This window comes from Polyergus mexicanus, unplaced genomic scaffold, assembly GCF_030449975.1.
Source record: "Polyergus mexicanus isolate NDT 795.1 unplaced genomic scaffold, iyPolMexi1.0 SCAF_27, whole genome shotgun sequence".
Taxonomy (NCBI): Eukaryota; Metazoa; Arthropoda; class Insecta; order Hymenoptera; family Formicidae; genus Polyergus; species Polyergus mexicanus.
The window spans coordinates 2,655,780-2,676,775 of NW_027223347.1; the positions used below are offsets into that span (position 1 = coordinate 2,655,780).

Genomic DNA, 20,996 nt, shown 5'->3' on the forward strand with positions numbered 1-20,996 from the left:
TATTATAATTATTAAAAAATTCTTCAAGCCACATGTTGGAAACATATCGTGATGTTGAGTTTGAATATAGCATACGAAAGGGAAAAATCCGATAGTCTGTCATATAAAGAGAAATGAATAGAATAAAAATATCGCGCAAGGAGATTATTCTTGTTCGATGAAATTTGTTTTGGAAGAACATTTTTCGAGAAAAATAGAAGGTTCAAAGGTTAAGCGTCGTGATTTTTCGAAAATATGGTGATATTACCGAATCTCTGTTAGAAAATCAATTCAACTTTTCATCATTTTCTACCGACTTCTATCGCGAAAAGATATAAAGTGATAACTTCAATTTTTCTTTATAGATTGCGACTTCGATAGCGGTGCGATAACTACAAAGTACCAAGATGGCTGCATTCGTGGCGAAGCAGATGGTCGGGAACAAGCTCAATGCGGTTAAAGGTAAATACTTTTAAAGGACTTTGTCTCTCCTTTTTCGTGTCGCGAATGATCCTTTTTATAACGAGAACAATATATTAGAGTTCATCTTGCGACGATTCTATATAATACATAAATTACAGACGCAAATACATTTTTAATTTAAATAAAAACTTAAGAAGAAGATTATAATCTGTTCAAAGTTCGCCTGTAAAAATTGACAGTCTGAGAATGCGAATATTTCAGGCATACCAATCGCAATCACGAATGCCATTCTTCCACGATAAAGTTCAATCGTAAAAATAAAATAAAGACTCTAAAGACTCCACGGAATTTCTTTCTATCTGCACCAGAGTTTCAGCGAAACGTGACCCGCTGCAAATTTCTTCGAATAGATTTTAACGGAACGTTACGAATCGCTCGATTATTTCGATATAATTCATTTTTCCTTTTTCGTAAAAAAATTAAAATTTTGATAATGAAACATTGTTACGTATCATAAAAGTATATAAATATTATTATTTTCCTATAAAATTATTTTTTATCTCATCGTTCATTTTTCCGCAACATTTTGCGATCATGTATTAATCCTTGACAGATATTTTACGAATTGTTTAAAATTCTCATTATACACCTCTAAAAAAAAAAAAAAAAAAAAAAACGCGTTATTAAAATAAACGAGCTGACTGGTGCAAAATCTTTGAGATTAAAGGTGAAACAGCGCGTTTACACATCGTATCTTGGTACCTCGGATTATCAGCACGTTTCACCTATGAAATTATCGTAAAACCGGACGGATCATGCAATCACCACCATCCTCGCGATCCTTGCAGTTATGATCGCGAGGATGCGGAGTAAAATTGTGCTATATTCACATATGCGCGTAAACCTCCCCGGCCAGGGGTTGGAGTTCCGTTCGGGGTTTATCGTAGTACTGCGCCACCATTACGTTTCGGAAATTCTCCATACGGGTAATTTCCCCGCTGCAAAGCGCCGGCAGCGTCCTTTTCGAATGCATCATTTAACGAATGCATCATTTAACGCAATGCTTTCCAAAATGCGCAGAGTGTTCCCATCAGAGATAAAGGGGCGCGATAAATGCAAATACTTTCAATCGCAACATGGAATTCGATACACGATAAAAAGTTATTCGACACAAAATTTTGCCCCGAAATTACAATATATCTACATACGACTTGTGCGTTATCCCGCGCGCATTAAAAATACGCGCAATATAATGGGCGCGTTAATATTATAGAAAATTAATTTAGATAATTTAACAAGCTAAACTCTTTTTTTCGCGAGCATTTACGTACTTAAAAGCACCGATAGTAATAACATACAGATATAACATATCAAATATATACGAAATTTTTTGGGAGAGGCAGCAAAAAAAAAAAAAAAAAAAAAACACCGACTATAGCAAGTGTAAAAACTGGCGTTTCTGAATTTTGAGCGTAATTGGAAATCGTAGTTGGAAAATCGGATGAAAACGACAGAGATTATATGTAGTCGCGACGAATGGCGACATTCGCCCACTTCTAGCATGTCGGCGGCTTGAACGATGGCCAGCAATAAAACTTCTGTCATTAAGACGAAAGTTTTAGCTTTCGTGTGCGACGAAGCGGGGAAGCGTGTCGCGGGGAATCCATAATAGGGAAGGTGGAAATGGGGCCCTTCCTCTCAAACCGTAAACTCGACTTCGACTTCGAATCTTTCTTACATCCGAGGAAAGAGAGAGAGAGAGAGAGAGAGAAGGAAAAAGTGTATACATATATAAAATAGAATAAAATGGATTAATAAAGATGTCCTATATAATATATTCGAAAATTATAATATTTTTTTAAAACACTTCATATAATAAATAAATTTTCTTCAAGAAGAAAGAAAAAAGAACACGTTGAAATTTTGAACGCGCGACTGTCAAACGTATATAAATACGAGACGAGGCTGGAGCTAAACAAAGGACGGGGATCAAGATGGATCGTAAACGAGCGCGACAGGGATTAAAAGGGGAAAGGGAAAGGGAAATGAGGACGGATTGCGGAGGAAGAGAAGGATCGGCAACCCAGACCTCAATTGCAGCTCAATGAGAGCCCACGACGGTTTTGCAAACCGAGCCGCATTTAGAAGTTTCAGTCACACGCGCGCGTCCCTCCTCTCTTCTCTAATCTAAACCACCTTCGGCAGCTTTTTCCTTGCCTCTGCCGAGGTTAATCGAAATCCCGTTAATCGATCGACCGCGACCTATGGTACGAAAAACCTAATTACTGTGAGTCGATAAAGCGCCGAAACGAATGATATATACTAGATAGTGTACAGCGAATTGTGTGAGATATTTCTCATGGATTTATAGCGTGAAAAAAATTACAAGTAAAAAAAGAAAATATAACTTTTCTCTATATAACTTTTTATATAATTATTTTCGTTTAAAGTTTCGCGTTTGGCAAATTATTTGTCACGATTTCTCTCAATTTTCGACATTAATTATTAGATCCGATAACAGCGCATATATTAACAAGAATTATATCTGAATCAATGCTAATGGGTCTTTATTATGGACATTAATATTCGGTCAATAAAGTGGGCTGTCCTATCGACATCGCGGTGTGATAGACAATCGTCCCAATTAATTATGCCTTTCGTGATTTATTCGAGAGGATAACATAGGCATTTCATAGGCATTGAATTATCGCGATTATTCCTCGTTATGTGATCAATAGGAATTTGTTTTTTAAAAACGACGCAAGTGATGCGATACTCGATGATGCGTCCATAAAAAAAAAAAAAAATTTAATTCCTACCGTAACATCCCTATCGGCAGAAAGATATTCTGGACAATCTCGATCGCGGATTGTAATTTATGCCTCGAATACAATTATCGGAGATAATTAACGTAATGATGCCACGAACACACATACGCACACTGACGCAAACAGGATACCTTAATTGCGGAACTTTCGCTCGTCGTTAATGATTTCCTTGAGCTTCGATATAATTGTTGTAATACGATGGCGATACAATTATTTCAGAAAGTCATCGATTGTATGAAACGCGATATTTCGCTAAGAGTATTCGAAAAATTACATAGTTAATCGCGGAGAATTTAAAACCGACCATTCGATTGACAAAAATATGTGAGTAAATTTTTGAAAAAAATATTTCTTCGAGAAACTTTTTCTCTTCGTGTATTCATGTATAACAAAACTATACTTTTCGGTAAATTTCAGATAGTAATTTGTTTAGAAAATTGATGTAAAATTTTATTATAATGATACTTAATATTGAAAATTATAATAAATGATAAAAGTAATGTTGCATTATAATATTTTCTGTGTAACAATATCAATAAAATTTTAAATATCAATATAATAGAATTCAATTTAGTAATATTAAATATTTGACATTGCTACATTCGCAATTACACAATAATTATTCACTACGCGTGTAATATCATTGATAAAACATGTGAGCACATACAACACACGTTGATTAAATGAATAAACGTTTGAAGATTTATGATATATATGTAATGTAATTGGATTCTATTAAATGAAAATAGGTCGCGTTCCCAACATAAATCTATCTTTTCATTTATCTACGTGAATTTTCGATTTTTTAGCTGATTTTTTTATCGAGTATTATCGCTTAATGTTATATTGAAAAAAAAGATTCTTCCGATCGAGTTATCGACAAATAATCACTGTCCCGCGCCATTTATTGGCGCGTCTATTTTAATTTACGTACGCTCCGTGTAATGTTCGACTAACAATTTGTCATATGATAGGAGAACGAAAACGTATGGCGGTGCAATCTGCCGGAGAAACGAGCAAAAAAGCTTGCCCGATATATTTCGAGCTTGCGTTTTTGCGGTTGGACGTACCGCCGATCGATCGTTCCAGTTTTGGCTCGTTAAAAACCTCACAGGCGATTTTACAAGAAATAACTCCGAGCACACAAAAGGGAAAAAAAAAAAAAAAAGCTTCGACGCGAGATTTTTTAATTTGCGGATTCTTGGTTGAAACATTCCAACTATCTGAAATCTCATCGAAAAAATAATTATCATTTTTTTTTTTAATCCGATCTATAATAATGATCACGCGTCATCCATTTTTTTTCCCAGATCTTACCTGTCGTCTTTCTTTCTCGCACGTCAAATAATTCTTCATAATATTAAATACAGTATTACCGACGCTAAAAACACGCGTGATAGAATTTCTCATATTGCGAACGTAACTTTTTATATCGAATGTGCGGAAGTTTCATCCCGTTTGAAACGCGCCGCTTTTTCCCCCGCAAGTATTGAAATTTTTGCCGCGACCGAGTTACACGTGTATTTCTGTGCGAGTCGATTTATAGCGATTCTGCATTACATATAGCCGCTACGCGTTTAGCAATATTTAATTAAATCCCGTCTGGTAGGCGGAAACTTCTGTCGATAGTTTGAAACAGTTCGCAACCGCTCTTACCACGGCCATTGGCCACGGCTCGCGGCATGAATGGTCACGTGAGTACAAAACCGTTATTTAGAGAACCCGTCAGAATGTGTTTGTTCAGATAATATTCCAGTCCCTTTCTGATTTTATACAACGAGGATATTGAATAAAAATATAAAGCGCGCAAGGCTTAGTTAGAGAAATTAAATTAGGTCTGGTTACAGAGAAAGATATACCATAATACACGAATGTAATATGTAAAATCATAAAAGCAACAAATTTTAATAGCAACACACTTTTAGCATATCATTTTTGTGATAATCGATTCTCTCCCACGAAAATATCTCGTAATGATAAATATCTCGTGCAAGAAATAATTTTGCAATAATATATTTATATGCCATTATTAATTATGACATTAATTACATAATGATTAAAGTTTTCTAATGCATTCTGGCTATAGCGATATTTGTAATATAAGTCACTGTCATAAAGCGATAAACGTTTTTTCCTCCGCCTTTTTACAATTTTATTAAAAGAATCGGATTAGTTTTGTAAATGTATATAACAAAAATAGTGAGTGAGAATATTATCCTTATATATATCCGCGCGCACGTTATTTTCAATGAAACATATGTAAGAAGATTTCAAATCCCTTTTATAGAACAGTGGCATCAGGACGGAATAAGCTAAAATGAAGCAATTTATTTTAGGATCATCTACGATGATAAAATCGAGAGGTACTTCATATATATCAAGACTCTTTGTCTGAATCCACTAAAATAATTATTTAAAATAAACGTATTTCTATTTTTATGTGTTTCAAGAACAAATTTGATATAAAAATTTATAAATAAAATTATATAAAGTTATTTCTAAGCTCTTGAATATTCGAATTTTCAAGATACGCAATTTCCGCAACGACGGCCGTTCAACATCTTATAAATTCGAGAAAAAGATCTTATAATTTTTTTAATTCTTTAAAAACAAGATATTAACCTCGCATTAAAACATATATATATATATATTTATAAATGCGTTAAAAACTTCACGAACTTTCTTCGAACTAAATACGCGATCTCAGCGATAACAGCTGATCGTGATCAACGTAAGCATAAGTGAAAGAATCAATCGATATGGCGGAGAGGAACAATGACATTTCATACATATTCGGGTATGAACAAATTAAATTAGTTAGAAATTGTTCACTTCAAGATTGCTCCGCAATCGCTCGATATCTCTTTAAATTTTTTTTTCTATTTCCTGTTTCATCTTTTGTTTCATGCTTCTTCTTTGCGTATAATTACGACGCTCATCACTCATATAATTACAATCGTTTCGACACACTTATATTTAATAAGTTAATAGCTAATTATAATAAACGTAGAATTTTTCGAGCTGCAGGTTCAGCATGTATATTAACATTGTATTGTACGCGGGAAAGGCCAAATTCCTTCACAAGACAACAATTCGATGTAAACATTAGTAAACACGCCGCGAACATCAAAGGCCGCATACTAACTGATTTTTTATACAGTATTCTAACCCCCAGGTCAATGAAACTTTAGGATCTTATAAGAAATTGAATTTGGAACAAAAAAGTTCCAATAAACGTAGGTCCGGAAACATTTCGTTAAAATGTTATAGCTAATAAACTCCCTGTAAGTAATTAGTTATGATAACAATTTAATAAGAATATTTTTTCGTTTGCATTTGCAAGGTTTGCATTATGAATGTAGCGTACACGGAGATGATCAAAAATGATTTTTTTCAAGTTCCTGCGCTTTTTTCGTTATTTTGAGCTTATTTTCTTTTAAATGTCTCATCGGAATTAAAAGAAATTGAAATTGTAATTTAGTTCGTTATTTAATTACTCATCAGATTTATTTCGTTACCTTTTTCAAATGATTGAAGGGTTTTGAAGTTATTTTTGAAAATTATCAAAAAAATGAAAAAGTGATTTTTCGAAGTTTATTAGCTATAACTTTTAACCAAAGCGTTCCCTGACTTATGTTTATATTTAAACATAACTCTTGAATTTTTTTGTTCCAAATTCAATTTTTTATAAGATTCTGCTGTATTTTATGCTGAATAAATGAGTTATCGTCGCATATAAAATCTAACGTTTATATGAAGAACAAGATTTACTCGTTTTCATTAAGAAAGTAATTACGCTAATTGATTTAGTATTATTACTTTACATATCAAATTCTTATTTTTCAAGAGAAATGAAATTCATATAATGTTAATGGATCAAGAATTTTTTTTATTTTAATAGAACATTATAATGAAATTTACTTGCGAAAAATGTGGCATATATATATATATTCTGTTTTCTTGATTTATTAAAATCACGTAAATTCCTCCCGGACGTAAAAATTTAAAAAAGAAAAATAATGATAAATTATAAAATCTTTTTCTTACAATTATGGAATAAAGAATTTATTCTTCATCTTTAGATTAACGTTAAATTCATTAATTGTATAATCATTTATATTTTTATTAATTGTAGCAGCGGAGAATCTTTTTTTGGATAAAAAAATAATTTTTCGTAAAAGATATGGCATTTGCAGCTTTTTTTCCCTCAAATCTTCATGTAAATAAATATCCAATCAAAATTCTAATATCTTTTCTGCATATTATATATCCAGTATTTTGGTAATCTAAAAAGGACAGTGTTATCTTAGAAGTGGAAAAAGGGAAGAAGCAGCAATTCCAAATGAAGAATGTACGGCAGAGAACCCAGTCTGTTTCAGTTCGTGAAATGGACCATAATGATGATATATTGGCAGCTAAAGCCGGGCAGATTTCGTAGAAATGTAACCACATTCGCAAATGTCATGCCAAACTCAATCCCGTTCCTTCTTGTTCAATTTAAGCTATATTCATTTGAGCGATATTTCAATTTCGAGTCAAATACGAGTTGGGATCAATCATGCATAATTTCCGAAACGTTAATAAGTAAAAATAATTCTTAAAATTTCTATCTACTAGCATACGCATAAAAATCATCGTGTCTGTTCGAGTTTTCTTACAACAAGCTAAATGCCGATTGTAACTTGCTTACTCTCATTTTTCTTCCTTATTACTTTGTAAGCTGTGTAAGATTCAGTAGGTGAGACTTTCTCGACGAAATTATGCACTTTTAAAGAGCAAAGAATAAAGAAAACAAAGAAAATGGCAAAATCGACTATAAGGATAAACGAAAGAAGATGAGAATATCAAAGTCGAGAGCAACTGGCGCGAAGTTTACGAAGGTGGTGTATGGCTTTTCCGTAGGATTAAGGGAAACTTCACTTAATTAACACATATAACTTTTAATCAATAAATGATAAAATTAAATTAAATTATAAATAATAAAGAAAAAAAAAAGAAACTTGATAATTTAAAAAGCGCAGAAAAATATCTAAAAATACTTCTTTTTCAAAAATACCACCTTTCAGAAACATTTCGATCTTTATTCAAATCCTGAATAAATGTGTCTAGAAAATTGACTGGACCGAACCTCTGTTCGGGTCAATACTTGTTTCAGCCAATTATTCTTCAAACAGTCGATCAAAATATAATATGACGAGACAGCGAGACTATCGGCAAACGAAAATACTGGACGATGCCTGGGATGACCGCCACCACGATTATGCTAATTGCAATAGCAGCGATCACTCTGCGTGACAGTGATGGCGAATCTATCGATCGTTCCCCGATACGGCTAGGGTAGTATTAATTAATTGGATGCCACTAATTCGGCCGGATCATTTGCATGGCGCGATATAACTGCAGGCACGAGAGCAATAAAACACGGAATTTAGGCTGCATGTACCAGCCGAGTGCATTAATGGTAACTGGTATTCGACGCTTACATTTAACGCGATTAAATTTTCCCCTCTATATATTGCTCAAGGTATCTATATATCTTTTTGTTGGCGTAATTAATTATGATTTAATACATTCGTTTTGCATAAAGAATGAAAAGAATTATGTGTCGTAAAGTGTCGAATGCAGGTAAAACGCACATTCGTTACAAAATCCGATATCTACGGCCGACCTCGGTGTGTATTAATTGCCGTATTTCTCTATATTGAAAATATCACATTTACGCATGCTATAAATTGTAATTGAAAAAATTATGACTTCTCACAGAGATATAAATATATACTGATAGATCGATAAATTTAATAATTCTCTTTTGAAAATAATTGTGTTTTTCTGTTCAATTAAAAAAAAAAAAATTAAGTAATAATTTACGTAATCACATTTCTAAAAAAAAAAAAAAAAAAAAAAAAAATCTTAACAAAAATTAGAATCTACAATATATTTAGTAAAGAAAATAACATACAGAGTGAGGGACGAGATTTTCGTAAATATGAACGATACTCAAAGGACTAAGAACTTAATCGATGCATAAACCGCTTTAGGCCATAGCCACATTACCGTACTGGTTTACTTGACAAGTCAACCGGAAGTTTCTTTTGACCGCGTTGGGCGCAGCGAAGTAAATATGTGGGGCCCGTCTGCATATACGATCCGAATTTTCAGCTCGAGTACCGTCCTAATCGCACGATTAATGAATCCATTATCTTTAAACTAAATCAAGCGACTAATCTCTACGTGTGTGTGTGCGCGGTATATATTTTAATTTATAAAATTTCGCATATATATTATGTGAAAATTATTTTATTTATAATCCAGTAAAATGTAAAATGTATTGATAAAGAATGTCTCCATTCTCCCATTCCTCCTTTTTCTTTCCTTGCTTCGTTTTTTTATTATGTAGAATTCTTTATTTATGTTTAATGAAACTGTTATTAGAAAAACAATCCATATAAAATTTACAATAATAAAATAAATAATTAAAAAGATAATAATAATTAAATAAATTTTTAATAATTCATAATGAAATTTGATTTATTTCGCTCTATTGGCGAAACAAAAATTTATACATCTTCTTGAGAGAGAGCTAAACATTTAATATAATAATATATAGAGATTGTATAATCCATAATTTTCATTATACGCTTCAATTTTCAATATTCGATAAATTTCCAGATCTAATTAATTACCATTCATCGCCATATATTAAGACATCATAGCCAAAGGCCATTATCTCGATTTCCGACGTGGAATTTCTCACACTTTGGCATTGCTGGCGCGCAATTTTCAGCCCTAAACGAAGCTCCCCTCCGCGTGCCATTCCCAGCCTTTCTTGGCCATTTTCCCCAACCTCCTGTTCTTATCCGCGCGCGCTATATTAAGGATTCCACAAGGATAGCGATTGTGGATGACGACGACGACGGGTCCTCCCTTCCTGCTACTAGCGACTCGAAATGCAGCAGCGATGCCGTTAAATGAGCATTCAACGCATTCAATTCCACCATTTCGCCCCCTTTCGACGCCTTCCGCCTCTGTTAAGCACTTGGAAAAATGTCAGCCGATGTGCATGACGCTTTATTAAGTTTGAATTGCGGCATGGAATAGAATTTCGCCATCGCCGCCGCCGATGCCGCGGCTCGTCGAAGGAATTAGAAAAGCCGTCTCTCTCGAACGGCGGAAGTGGATGAGCGGAGCGGAAAGTCGAAAAAAGAATAAGGGAACCGCGCCTGTCTTGAAGCATTATCCCGCAAATTGCTTCTGGTCCTTCTAGAGACATCCGTCTTCGGCCGCGAACAATCCCCGATTACGCGTACTACGTAGCTCGATTTTTTTACGAGAGATCCTTCTCGACCACTTTCAGTAGATACGATACAACATTTTTATCTTTTTTATCTTTTGCATTTGATTTACGTCGAGTAAATCTTGTTAAGTATTACCGTTTGACAACGGCTTTTAATAGAGTGAGGCAATTTATTTAGCTCGACAAAATGTATTCGACGTAGTTTTAATCTCTATTAAAAAAGAGGAATATTGATTTCGTCGGTTATTTATCCAGAATGGAGTAGACGCGAATGAAAAAGTGTCGGATTTTATATTTTTACTTGCGATTGATAGATATTTAAAAAAAAAATATCGCTTGTACATGATGAGATTTTAATAGCTTCCCCATCATTAGCGCCGCCGATTATCGCCCACCGATGTATTAAATGCGTGACGTAAAAATTATATCTACGATATAACGCCGTTGTTTTTGTTGTCACTTAAAAGTTTTCTTAATTTCCTACGTTTAAATGGCTATGGCTGCGGAGGTTTTACAATCAGATATAAGATATATAATTAGCGCCCACAATTACACAAGCGGAAATTAATTGCTGATAGTTATGACAGTTTAAAAATTTTATATCGTTTCAGTTACATTGTCTCTACTTATTTTGATCATCTTCTTTGATTAATAAAAAATTAATTTGACAATTAGATGCATATTATTTTAGACGATGAAAAAAAAATCATGCTACGGACCGAGAATTAAGAATGATACGGAATTCTGCTCATATTGTATAAAAGCCTTCGCTACTTTGTATTTTTCATTATTTTATTACATTCGGCGAAAATCGAAGTTGCGCCTCTTACCCAACCTTTCGGCCATCGTTACATTAATAATGCACAATCTCGAGGGCGCGCCTTTATCCCTCGCCCGGCTATTTCTCAACATCCTCTGAATGTTTCAACATTTCAAAAAAGTTTTCTCGCTGCGAGAAACAATAGCCTCTATTATAGTGTATTATGAATTGCCAGCACCAACTTCGCGTGAAAGTTAAACTACCATCGAATTTCTCCAACTTTTCCATTTTCATCTTGTAGTTCGTTTATATTTTGCAAACTTTTCCCTTTCCTGCTTCTCTCATTCTTTACATAATGATCGTGCGTTATATTACACATCGATTATAAAACATACTATATAATATAGTATATATATTAAAATACACAATATAAGTTTAAAGTGTCTTTGAGAAAAAAATCGTTTCTAGAAAAGTGCCTTTAGACGTTGCGAACGATTAACCATTTTCTTTCCATAAATTTGTTTGAAAGGTATAGGCATCGTATGACTAAACATGTAGAAAAATAATTTTGTAATATCGTAAAAGAGAATGTATCTGCATTTACGAGAGATCGACGAAAGAAAAAAAAAAAAAAAAAATTTGTATACATATAAATTGATTTTTTTTTTTTTACACTTATTGTCATTTTCCTCTAAATTAAAATACCAATGGGAAGAGGAACACTAGTCTTCATTGTCGCGCAACAAAAGCACAGTACTGTAATCAAGTGGTAACCACAGGAGGACACATCGCGCCCTGAATTAGTCTACATTATTTGCGAACATGTACTGCGCGCCGCTACTAATTACAAAGACCCCCGACAAAGATATTTTCGCAAAATTGGCATCCTGAATCACGGAAGCTCGCGCTCGCATCCTCCCTAATTGAAATAATTGCCGTGCTTGCGGGACTTGATTCTTGATGTTCTATCACCAGCCATAAATTATTATTTATATAGATTTTTAATGAATCTTGTTTTTTAATAAGCACACAATTGTGATCTAAATAATAATGAAAAGAAATTAGAATTTAATTGCATTATTAAGATTTAATTAAAGTGCTTTTTCCCCATGATTTACACATTTCTCACATTTCGTTATTATTCTCTTTATAATCTATCGCGCGCAAGAATATCGCAAATTGTGAAAATTAATTATGGAAATTGTGAACAGGAATGCGCTTGGAATCAGGTTGTTAATAACACGTGGAATGACGGAAATTAATTACAAACGATCGATAGGAACGTAAAACTATTCAGACGCGATACTCTAATTTAACGTAATTTAATAAAATTGGACCATCAACGTTGCTCTGCAAGGAGCACTTTACGATCTTGGTTTTTAAAATTGTACACGGCGTGATCTATGAAATTCCTAATTATCGAGAAATTCCATCTAATATCTTGTTTATATTTAGGTAAATAATTGTTGCATGGTACACACCTTGATTTAACTAAATCTCTCACATATATTTCTTATTTATATTATATATATTCTTTATTATGAATAAGGCTTTGAGACTTAGATTAGTGTAAATTATATAGATCAATCACAGCCAGTTATCGCACAACTGGTTAAAGCATAATCGTTTATTGATCGGGCTTGCTCAATTAATTCTCCATCGTCGTCGCGCATCATTGGTTTTTTTTTTTTTCTATTAAGTCTTGTAGATATCTTCATAAGCATAACTAGTAGCGACAGCAGGGTGGAAGGACAACTTTGATTTTCTCTTATGACAGGTCGGTTAATCAAGTCCTGACTTTCACCCATCACTTCGACGATGAAATATTAGTCGGCTTCATCGACCACGGTCGAGAACGAGTTCTTAAGAATCTCGTAACGATGTAAAGGTAGAGCGGGAAAAAAAAGGGACTGTAATCGATACAAAAATAATAGACGAAAATAAATACTTTGGAAATAGTAAAGATATTATAGTATCATCGTCCGTTAGTCTGATTTTAAATTAACTTTTTTATTCAGAATAATAAATGTAGAAACAATGTAAATAATTTAATGAATGAGAGAAAGAAAGAGATAGAATATATATTTTCCCCCTATTAGATATCGCAAAAGACAGAAATATGAGAATAAAGAATAAAATTATATTATTAATAGAAAATAAATCAATATTATTATAATACTGGTATTAATAGATAAATATAAAATGTAGTTTTCGATGAAATAATGACAATTGGTGAAAACTGTCGGAGAGCGGCTCGATCGAGCGGGATCCAATTTGCCGAACTCTGATTGAATCTTGAAATAACGAGAATTGGAAAGTCATCGCCTGAAAAATGATCGTTTTCCGATATACTAAACATGAAAGCACTGAAAATAGCAGCGAGAAGCGAATGTTTGCTGAAAACGTTAGAGGAGAACTTTCATAAGAAATTAAAACGTTTCATCGATCCTTCAATTACAAATTTAATTATAAATCTAAAAATTCAAATTATTTTAAAATAAAAAAAAATTAATATCTCTGGTTTTTTTTTTTTTTTTTTTTTTTTTTTTAATTAGTTATTTGTTCACCTGTACAAATAATTAATGGAATCTTGAAGTAATATCGAATTAAAAAAAAAAAAAAATTTGTCTGCCGAAAAATAAATTCTATTTGTGAGAATATTATTGACAGTTCTATTAAAACAACAAAACAAATTCTATTAAAACTGATATTTAATTTTTAAAACAAAAAGTATTATTAATTTTCTAATTTTCAATTTTTGAGTTCCTCTAGGATGCATTGTATATTTAATATTCGATTTCATTTCTCATATAGTGTCTCTCTTCCCTATTAATTGTTTACTATTTACAACAATTCGTTTTATGTACACGAAGAAAAAGAGATAGCGCGAGAGGGTTGTAAATCCTGAATCCTGAATTCGTCTTGACGAAGCTCTGTTTAATCGTAAAGCTAGAGCGCAAAGGCTTGCCCGGAATTGCCATGTATTTTGAATCAGCGAGCGAGAACGGCTACAAGTCGGAAATACAGTCGGTTTAACGCGCCTATATTTATACCGTCCGCGTACAGCTAGCAGTATAATGGATAGCGTTAACAGGCCGCGCGAGCTATTGATTTCGGATTGTGGTCGGACGTTGGTGGCTTTTGTTGCGAAGATTATAATGCGCGAGGCGCACCGCCGGCCATCTCTTCCCCTCCCCTCACGCCCTTTCCCACCTCTCGCTACCCTTCGACCTTTTGAATCTATCTATATATATATATCGACATATTTACTTCACCATCTCGATTTGCTTCGACAACACGATCTACGTGACAACTGTATAATTGCTTTCAGCAAATTAACTTTATTATTAAAAATGTTTCTTGAGGATTTTAAAATTTATAAAAGACACTTGGCGAAAATTTTTGGAACATGCAAAAGAGAGTAAAATCCTGTAGATTTTACCACTGAAAGCTTTTTGTTAATTGGATCTGCAAAGGAAACGATTTTCCATTGAATTTGCATCCCCCAAAAACCACGAAATAGTTTCAGCATCCCCCCAATCTACTGTCTTCTCTTCTACTCTCTCTCTCTCTTTTTCTCTCTATTCAACCTGCCGCAAAGTTTCTACAGTGATCGAACACGAGAATCAATTGTAATTGGCTGGTGTAAACTCCGACAACGAAACTTTCCTCTTCCCGTCCTTCCGAAAATGATTGGCGGTGAGCTTGCGCATCGCTGTCGTCTATGCTGGCAAACTTTGTTAGAAATAGCCACTTCCGCTATTTCCAAAAGTTTCCAGGAGAAAAGACATTCGGACAGCATCTGATAATATCTGATTGATCGATAAAGATATTCTTCGGACACCGAAGACTCATAATTTTTATCAAATTTAGTTATAATTACGGTTCGAATCGTAAAATTGTAAAAATAAAACATGTTGCGCTACCTTATCGATTAATAGCAAATCAATACATTAGATAAAAAAATCTTACACATTTTTTTTTTTGTAATATAAAAATAATATAAAAAAATGTCAAATTCAAACTCTTAAAATCAACCTAACGTATTTAAAGAAATCTTGTGTCATGATAATTACTAATTTTAATCGGCGTTATTTTTTTTCATCGCTGATATTCAAAGCTGCGAAGCTGATTCTAATTATCGCATGTACGAGTATATGTATATGCATAGAGGATCGCAATCGCTTAAGGACGAATCGCCGCGGCCACGAGTAAGTTATCGTCTAATGCATTTTACATCTCGTGCGCGTCGATGATCGATCGTCGAGCGTCATTCCTTCCTGTAGATAGGTAGGTTAGTCCCGCGGGAATATCGGCGAAAGTGGAATGATTAATCGGCTCGACTGGAATTATTCGGACCGGACATATCAATAGTGAATTAAAATTAGCAGATGGAATGGACCGCGCAAAACGCGCCTCGTACTAATTAATTCCAATTCCATTCAATCACATCCAACGATTAGATTTTGATATACTGTCGAGAGATTGAATTTTAACTCTAAGAAACATCAGATGTTTGGATCTCGCAGGAACGATCAAAATTTCTTAGAAATCTAGCATTGTAAAGATTCTTAAGTTTGAAGGGTTGTAATTGGTCTTGAAGAAAAGTTTTAAGACCTCTAAGAACTATAGATATAATAAAAAGAATTTACTATATGGAAGTTAAATAATAAATTAATCGCTCTTTCAAAATTCATGGACACGTCCGGGATGAATTTTTCATCTTTTACAATTTTCAATTTCCATATAATTTCTCTTCATTTTTGCAACGTCTTTCCTACGTCAAAAATATAGAAGAAGCAAAATCTGAAATGGTAGTTAGTCGAGCAATAAAGATCGACGGATTCGTATGATACGTAAATGGAAGTTTGATGACGGGATAGGATATAAATTTGCGTTCAATCTGTTCATTACACTGTTTTATCGAGTTGCTGTCATGCACAGGGTTATCAGGCACACGTAGAGAGCGACCGATAAATCTTGCACTTTGACGACTGTATAGGCTATAAAGATTTTTCTCTATACACTCCGTGTAGGAGAAGCTGAAACGAATAGAGCGAAAATGCATCTGATTAATTTACGATCACGACTAGATTGTTATTTCTCTTTTTGCCGAATGAAATTACGATAGCGCCAGTATATGCTCAAGAGAAAATTGCGAGAATACTAACATATCAAGTTACTTCTCATTTATACGTGATTTAATAATAAATCACACAAATTTCACATACAATCGTATATCTAAAAATTGCCTTCAATCTTTGTTTCATTCGCAAAGAAACTGTTCAATTTATTGATTGGAATAGTTATTTTTTGATTCTCTTTGTCCGTATATCATACATGTTATATACAGGATGTCCCGAATTTAAATTTCAGGAGCGTGTGGAGGATCGATAAACTAAGAAAAAAGTCTTTCAAAGATTTACTCGTTTTGATGGAAATTGCGAAAAAAACAAACAAAATTTTCGCCAAGAAATGTAAAACAAACAACAATAAAATTATTAGATTTATCGAAAAGCATCATGAGATAAAAGTTGTAAAGCATGGAATTAAGAAGAGATAATGGATTAAAATCCTCTTGAAGTAAACTTAGAGGATTGTAAATAAATACGCGACAATGCGGGATTATCGTACCTTGCTTACTTTAATAAAGAGCTTGCATTATTGCAAGAGAAAGACCAACATTTTGAACAATATCTCTTTATTAAGGTTTTTTTTTTTTTTCCTTCGAATCCCCCAAATTTATCGATCCTCCACACAAGTTTCAGCATTAAAATTCGAGACATCTTATATAATAGTAGAATGATGTATTTCTTTTAAAGAATCGTTTGTTTTTATAAAATATGTAAAGCAATCTCGACATTTCTGTTAAAGAATGGAACTTTCTTTATAGGAAGGATACTACTACATCAACTGCTTCAAAACTGTCTTCAAGCGAGACTCGTTAAAACTTATCTGTTGTTCCTCACGATCCCATCCAGACGATTTTAACGATGTACATTTGCAAGCTGAAATAATGCTGAGACAACCGCTGGCAAATTTTATGCCGTGACTTCTAAGATCCGACATCTGTTATCCGCAGAAAATTCGTGCCGCGAATCTCTGCGAGCTACTTTACTTCGTTTATAAGAAAATATACAAGTTCGTTTATTTTCCATTTGTCTTCTGCTTCTGTCTGAACGAGAGAACGTGAATATCGATGACAAATCTAATGTAGGAAAATTTCTTGGACGCTATTTCCGGAGAAATACTTCGAAAAAAAAAAAAAAGAAAAAAATTGTTGGCAGATTCTTTTTTAAACATAATATAAAATTTTCTAAGCTTTAATTGTTTATATTTGAAATAACTCGATCTGTGTATATGGTGTGTGTGTCCTTTAATCTATCTTCCTTCTAACTTTTCCAATTTCTTCGATTCTAATATGATAGCGTGCTTCGATCCTTTTATAAATGTTTAGAAATGGGAGAGCAATATAAAATCATGCGATACAGTTGTAGTCAGATTAGACTTAAGTAGATAATTGCGGACTAGAATTTCAGTAAGAAATCCAGCGGGGAAATCGAAGAAGAACTCTTGTCTTGAGATCGCTCACTCGCTAAGTAGTCGAGAGGCTTACGTCGGAAATTCCGTGATGGTTCTTCTGAAGATAGGACACGAGTATCCTCAAGGAATATCCGAACTATGATAGCAAGTGAAGTGGAAGATTCCTTTCATAGGATAAAGGAAGACCACCGAGAAATCGAATCACGGCACGCAACTTAATATAAAGCACGTAACTTCAAACATAAATATCAAGTAGCTTCTCTAGGATTTGTCGCATACCATGAAAACGTGAGAAGAGAGTTGATTAGTTAAAACGAAATATGTAGTTCGTCATTTTCCATAACTTGGTGTGCGTGTACGCGTAATAATAGAGAAGGATAAAATTTGTATTTTATAATCGCATGTAAATTCTAATTACATTCATACAAAAAATTCAATATACGACAGAAATTTTATTTATGTCCATCAATGTTATTCGTGAATTTTCTTATTCATTATATTCGGAGTTTTCTTTTATATTTTTATGCAATTTTGAAATATATATCGGTTTATGAAACTCTGTATATATTCGTATAAAAATAGTATCTTTTCTACAGAGCTTTCAGTCTCAATAATCAGAATTATCGTATATTGTAAATATTTTTTCTCCGATAATTTCAATATTATATTAAAAAGAAAAATACTTATATATTATACGATAGAAATATTCTTCTCAAAAGAATTCGCTCATGATCGCTTCGTATTTTTATGAAGATTAATTTTTCTCTCTGACACAAGTTAAATATTTAATCTTCTTTATGAGATATAATTTTTTTTTATGATTTTCTCTGTCAGAAATATTCTATGTGAAAAATCCAGAATATTTGGGACACGAAATGAAATTATATCTTCAAACATATATATGGAGTATCTATCAAATGTGAGATTTACAGGGGAAAAAAAAAAAAATAAAAAAAAGAGAGACAAGGAGAGAAAGAAAAGTCGTCCTTTAAGGGAAGTACAAAGATAATCTCTAGGCAGGCGCCAAGAATTCGCAGAATAAGAAGGAAGTAATGCAATAAATTATAGTAAAATGGCATCATAAAAGTGTTATACTCGATACTACCCAGTTGTCGGATATTTGTTCTGCGCAAGCTCGGCTCCCGGAATTAACTAAAAGAAAGCATAATAAAGACGAGCTATGATAACACTTATCGTAGGTACTGCGTGCCCGCAGTAAATTGCCCGATAAAACTCAGCTACCTTTGTCCACCCCTATTCACCTTTAACAAACTATATCCGACGAACCCTGCAATTTTGGCGCATTTCGCGTGTAATTTCGGCCAACGAGATTATCTCTTCAAAACCTTTGCGACCTAAATATTATAGGATATAAGAAGAAAGTCTTGTAGGAGGAAAAAAATGTATGAATTGAAAAAAAAAGAAAAGAGAGAGAAAGATTTGGGATTTAAAGAGCATATAGTATTCGTAATTTGCTTAAATCAGAACTCGAATAAATAGGACGATTTTATCAAGCGGCGCAGACACAATGGAGAAGAATTATTATGTTCCTTTCGGGGCAAAGATTAAAAGTCGAATACAGGATCATGAAAGTTTAATGGCATCGTCGACACGCTGCAATGAAAAGTTGCAAGTGGTGGGTATCAAGTTGCGCGTCAGGATAGCCAGAATTTGCCAAGGTGGTTTCTTGCTCTCTGATACGAAACTTTACAGACGACGGATATAACATCAGTCAGACTTGACTTTTGCGAAAATCATGGGAAAGATTATCCGCTGTGTCTTCCGCGATATTTCGAACCGCGAATAATCTTAATATAAAGTAATTTGAAGAGAAAGAAAGATACTGTCGGTTTATATTTATAAGATGTATAACTTTATACTCATTGTCAATTTGTGGGAAAAGGAAAGCAGGCGTAAAAAATTGCGATGTTTCGAAAGATAACAGTCTTATATAAATTGCAGACTCCGGATTTAAAGATTTAAAAATTCGGATTTAACTCGAATTTAAAAATTTATAAAGATAATATGCATTTTCTTTGGAGAAGAATGAAAATGTCGAGCGTTTTGCCTCGCTATCTTTATCGAGAAAGTTTAATGCAATGTAGTACATATCTGCGGCCGATCATGCGGAACGATACTGATAGGGGGTAGGAAAAAGGCTACGCGAGAACGAAGACTGATTGCATACAATGACAGTGTGATACTTTATAAAAGGATATCAACGAGGATTGTTTTTTAATAATTTTAAGCTGTATTTGATATATCTACTACTATCGATATTATCGCAAAAGAATTATTTAAAATATAAATCTAACAAGAACAATAAATACATGTCGATAAAGTGTAATAATTGTGTAAAAAAATGGAGTTTAATATATTTTACACATTAAAATTCTTCCGTAGATCGTGTTAGGTTGGATTTTCGAAAGGGGTTAAAAATAGGTTAACGAAGATTTTCACAATTAAAATTATTTGAGACGACAATTGTAATGTTCATATATATTATTCTGCAGAATATTTGATCTGTAACGCGCGCGTGCTCGCAGACCATATTTCGGCGCAAATTAGAGCAGCGAGTGTGCCCGGCTCGCGTTATGTATCGCCACTCCAATTACGTAGAGTATCGAGTATTCCGTTGTTCGCGAATGTCGAATTTACCATTCGAGAATTTAGCACCCGTCGATTCTCGCGAGATGTAATCGAATAGACGATCGTGCTTGTTACGAGAACATATGTACTGTTCTCGAGAGCTCGCAAGCTAACGATTGTCGTCACGGATAAAGATCGTCATCCAGTTCGAAACTCGAATAATTTTCCATTTCTCTCAAAATATTCGCGAAAACTTTTATCACCGTCAAACCTTCATTTTGATGTTGCGTTCCATCCGTTTGTTCATTTTTTCATAGATTTAAAAAAAAAAGATAGCTAACATTATTCAACATATTGCGATTGCTTAAAGCAAGTTTTCTCAAAAGAAATTGCAAGTAAGATAAAAAAAAAAGAAAAAGAAATACATCTATTTCGTAAATATATTTCTATTGATTATAAAATTATAGCTTTCAATATCTTGTATTTTCTCCGTCATTTTATGTAGTAATTATTAATGTCATTTTGATAAAATGCTATAATCGAAAAATAATCGAATCCACATAGATAATTGCACGTAGAA

General features: G+C 33.4%; 1 protein-coding gene across 3 annotated transcripts in view; it reads left to right on the forward strand.

Annotated features, from left to right (window-relative positions):
- Cpx (synaptic transmission protein complexin) overlaps nt 1-20,996 on the forward strand; it is a 144,932-nt gene that overhangs the window by 39,313 nt on the left and 84,623 nt on the right. For all 3 annotated transcript variants that reach the window (XM_070314476.1, XM_070314474.1, XM_070314475.1), the window contains one exon: nt 345-441. In XM_070314476.1, coding sequence (XP_070170577.1) covers nt 387-441 — 55 coding nt within the window. In that variant the 5' untranslated portion in view covers nt 345-386. The remainder of the gene's footprint in view (nt 1-344; nt 442-20,996) is intronic.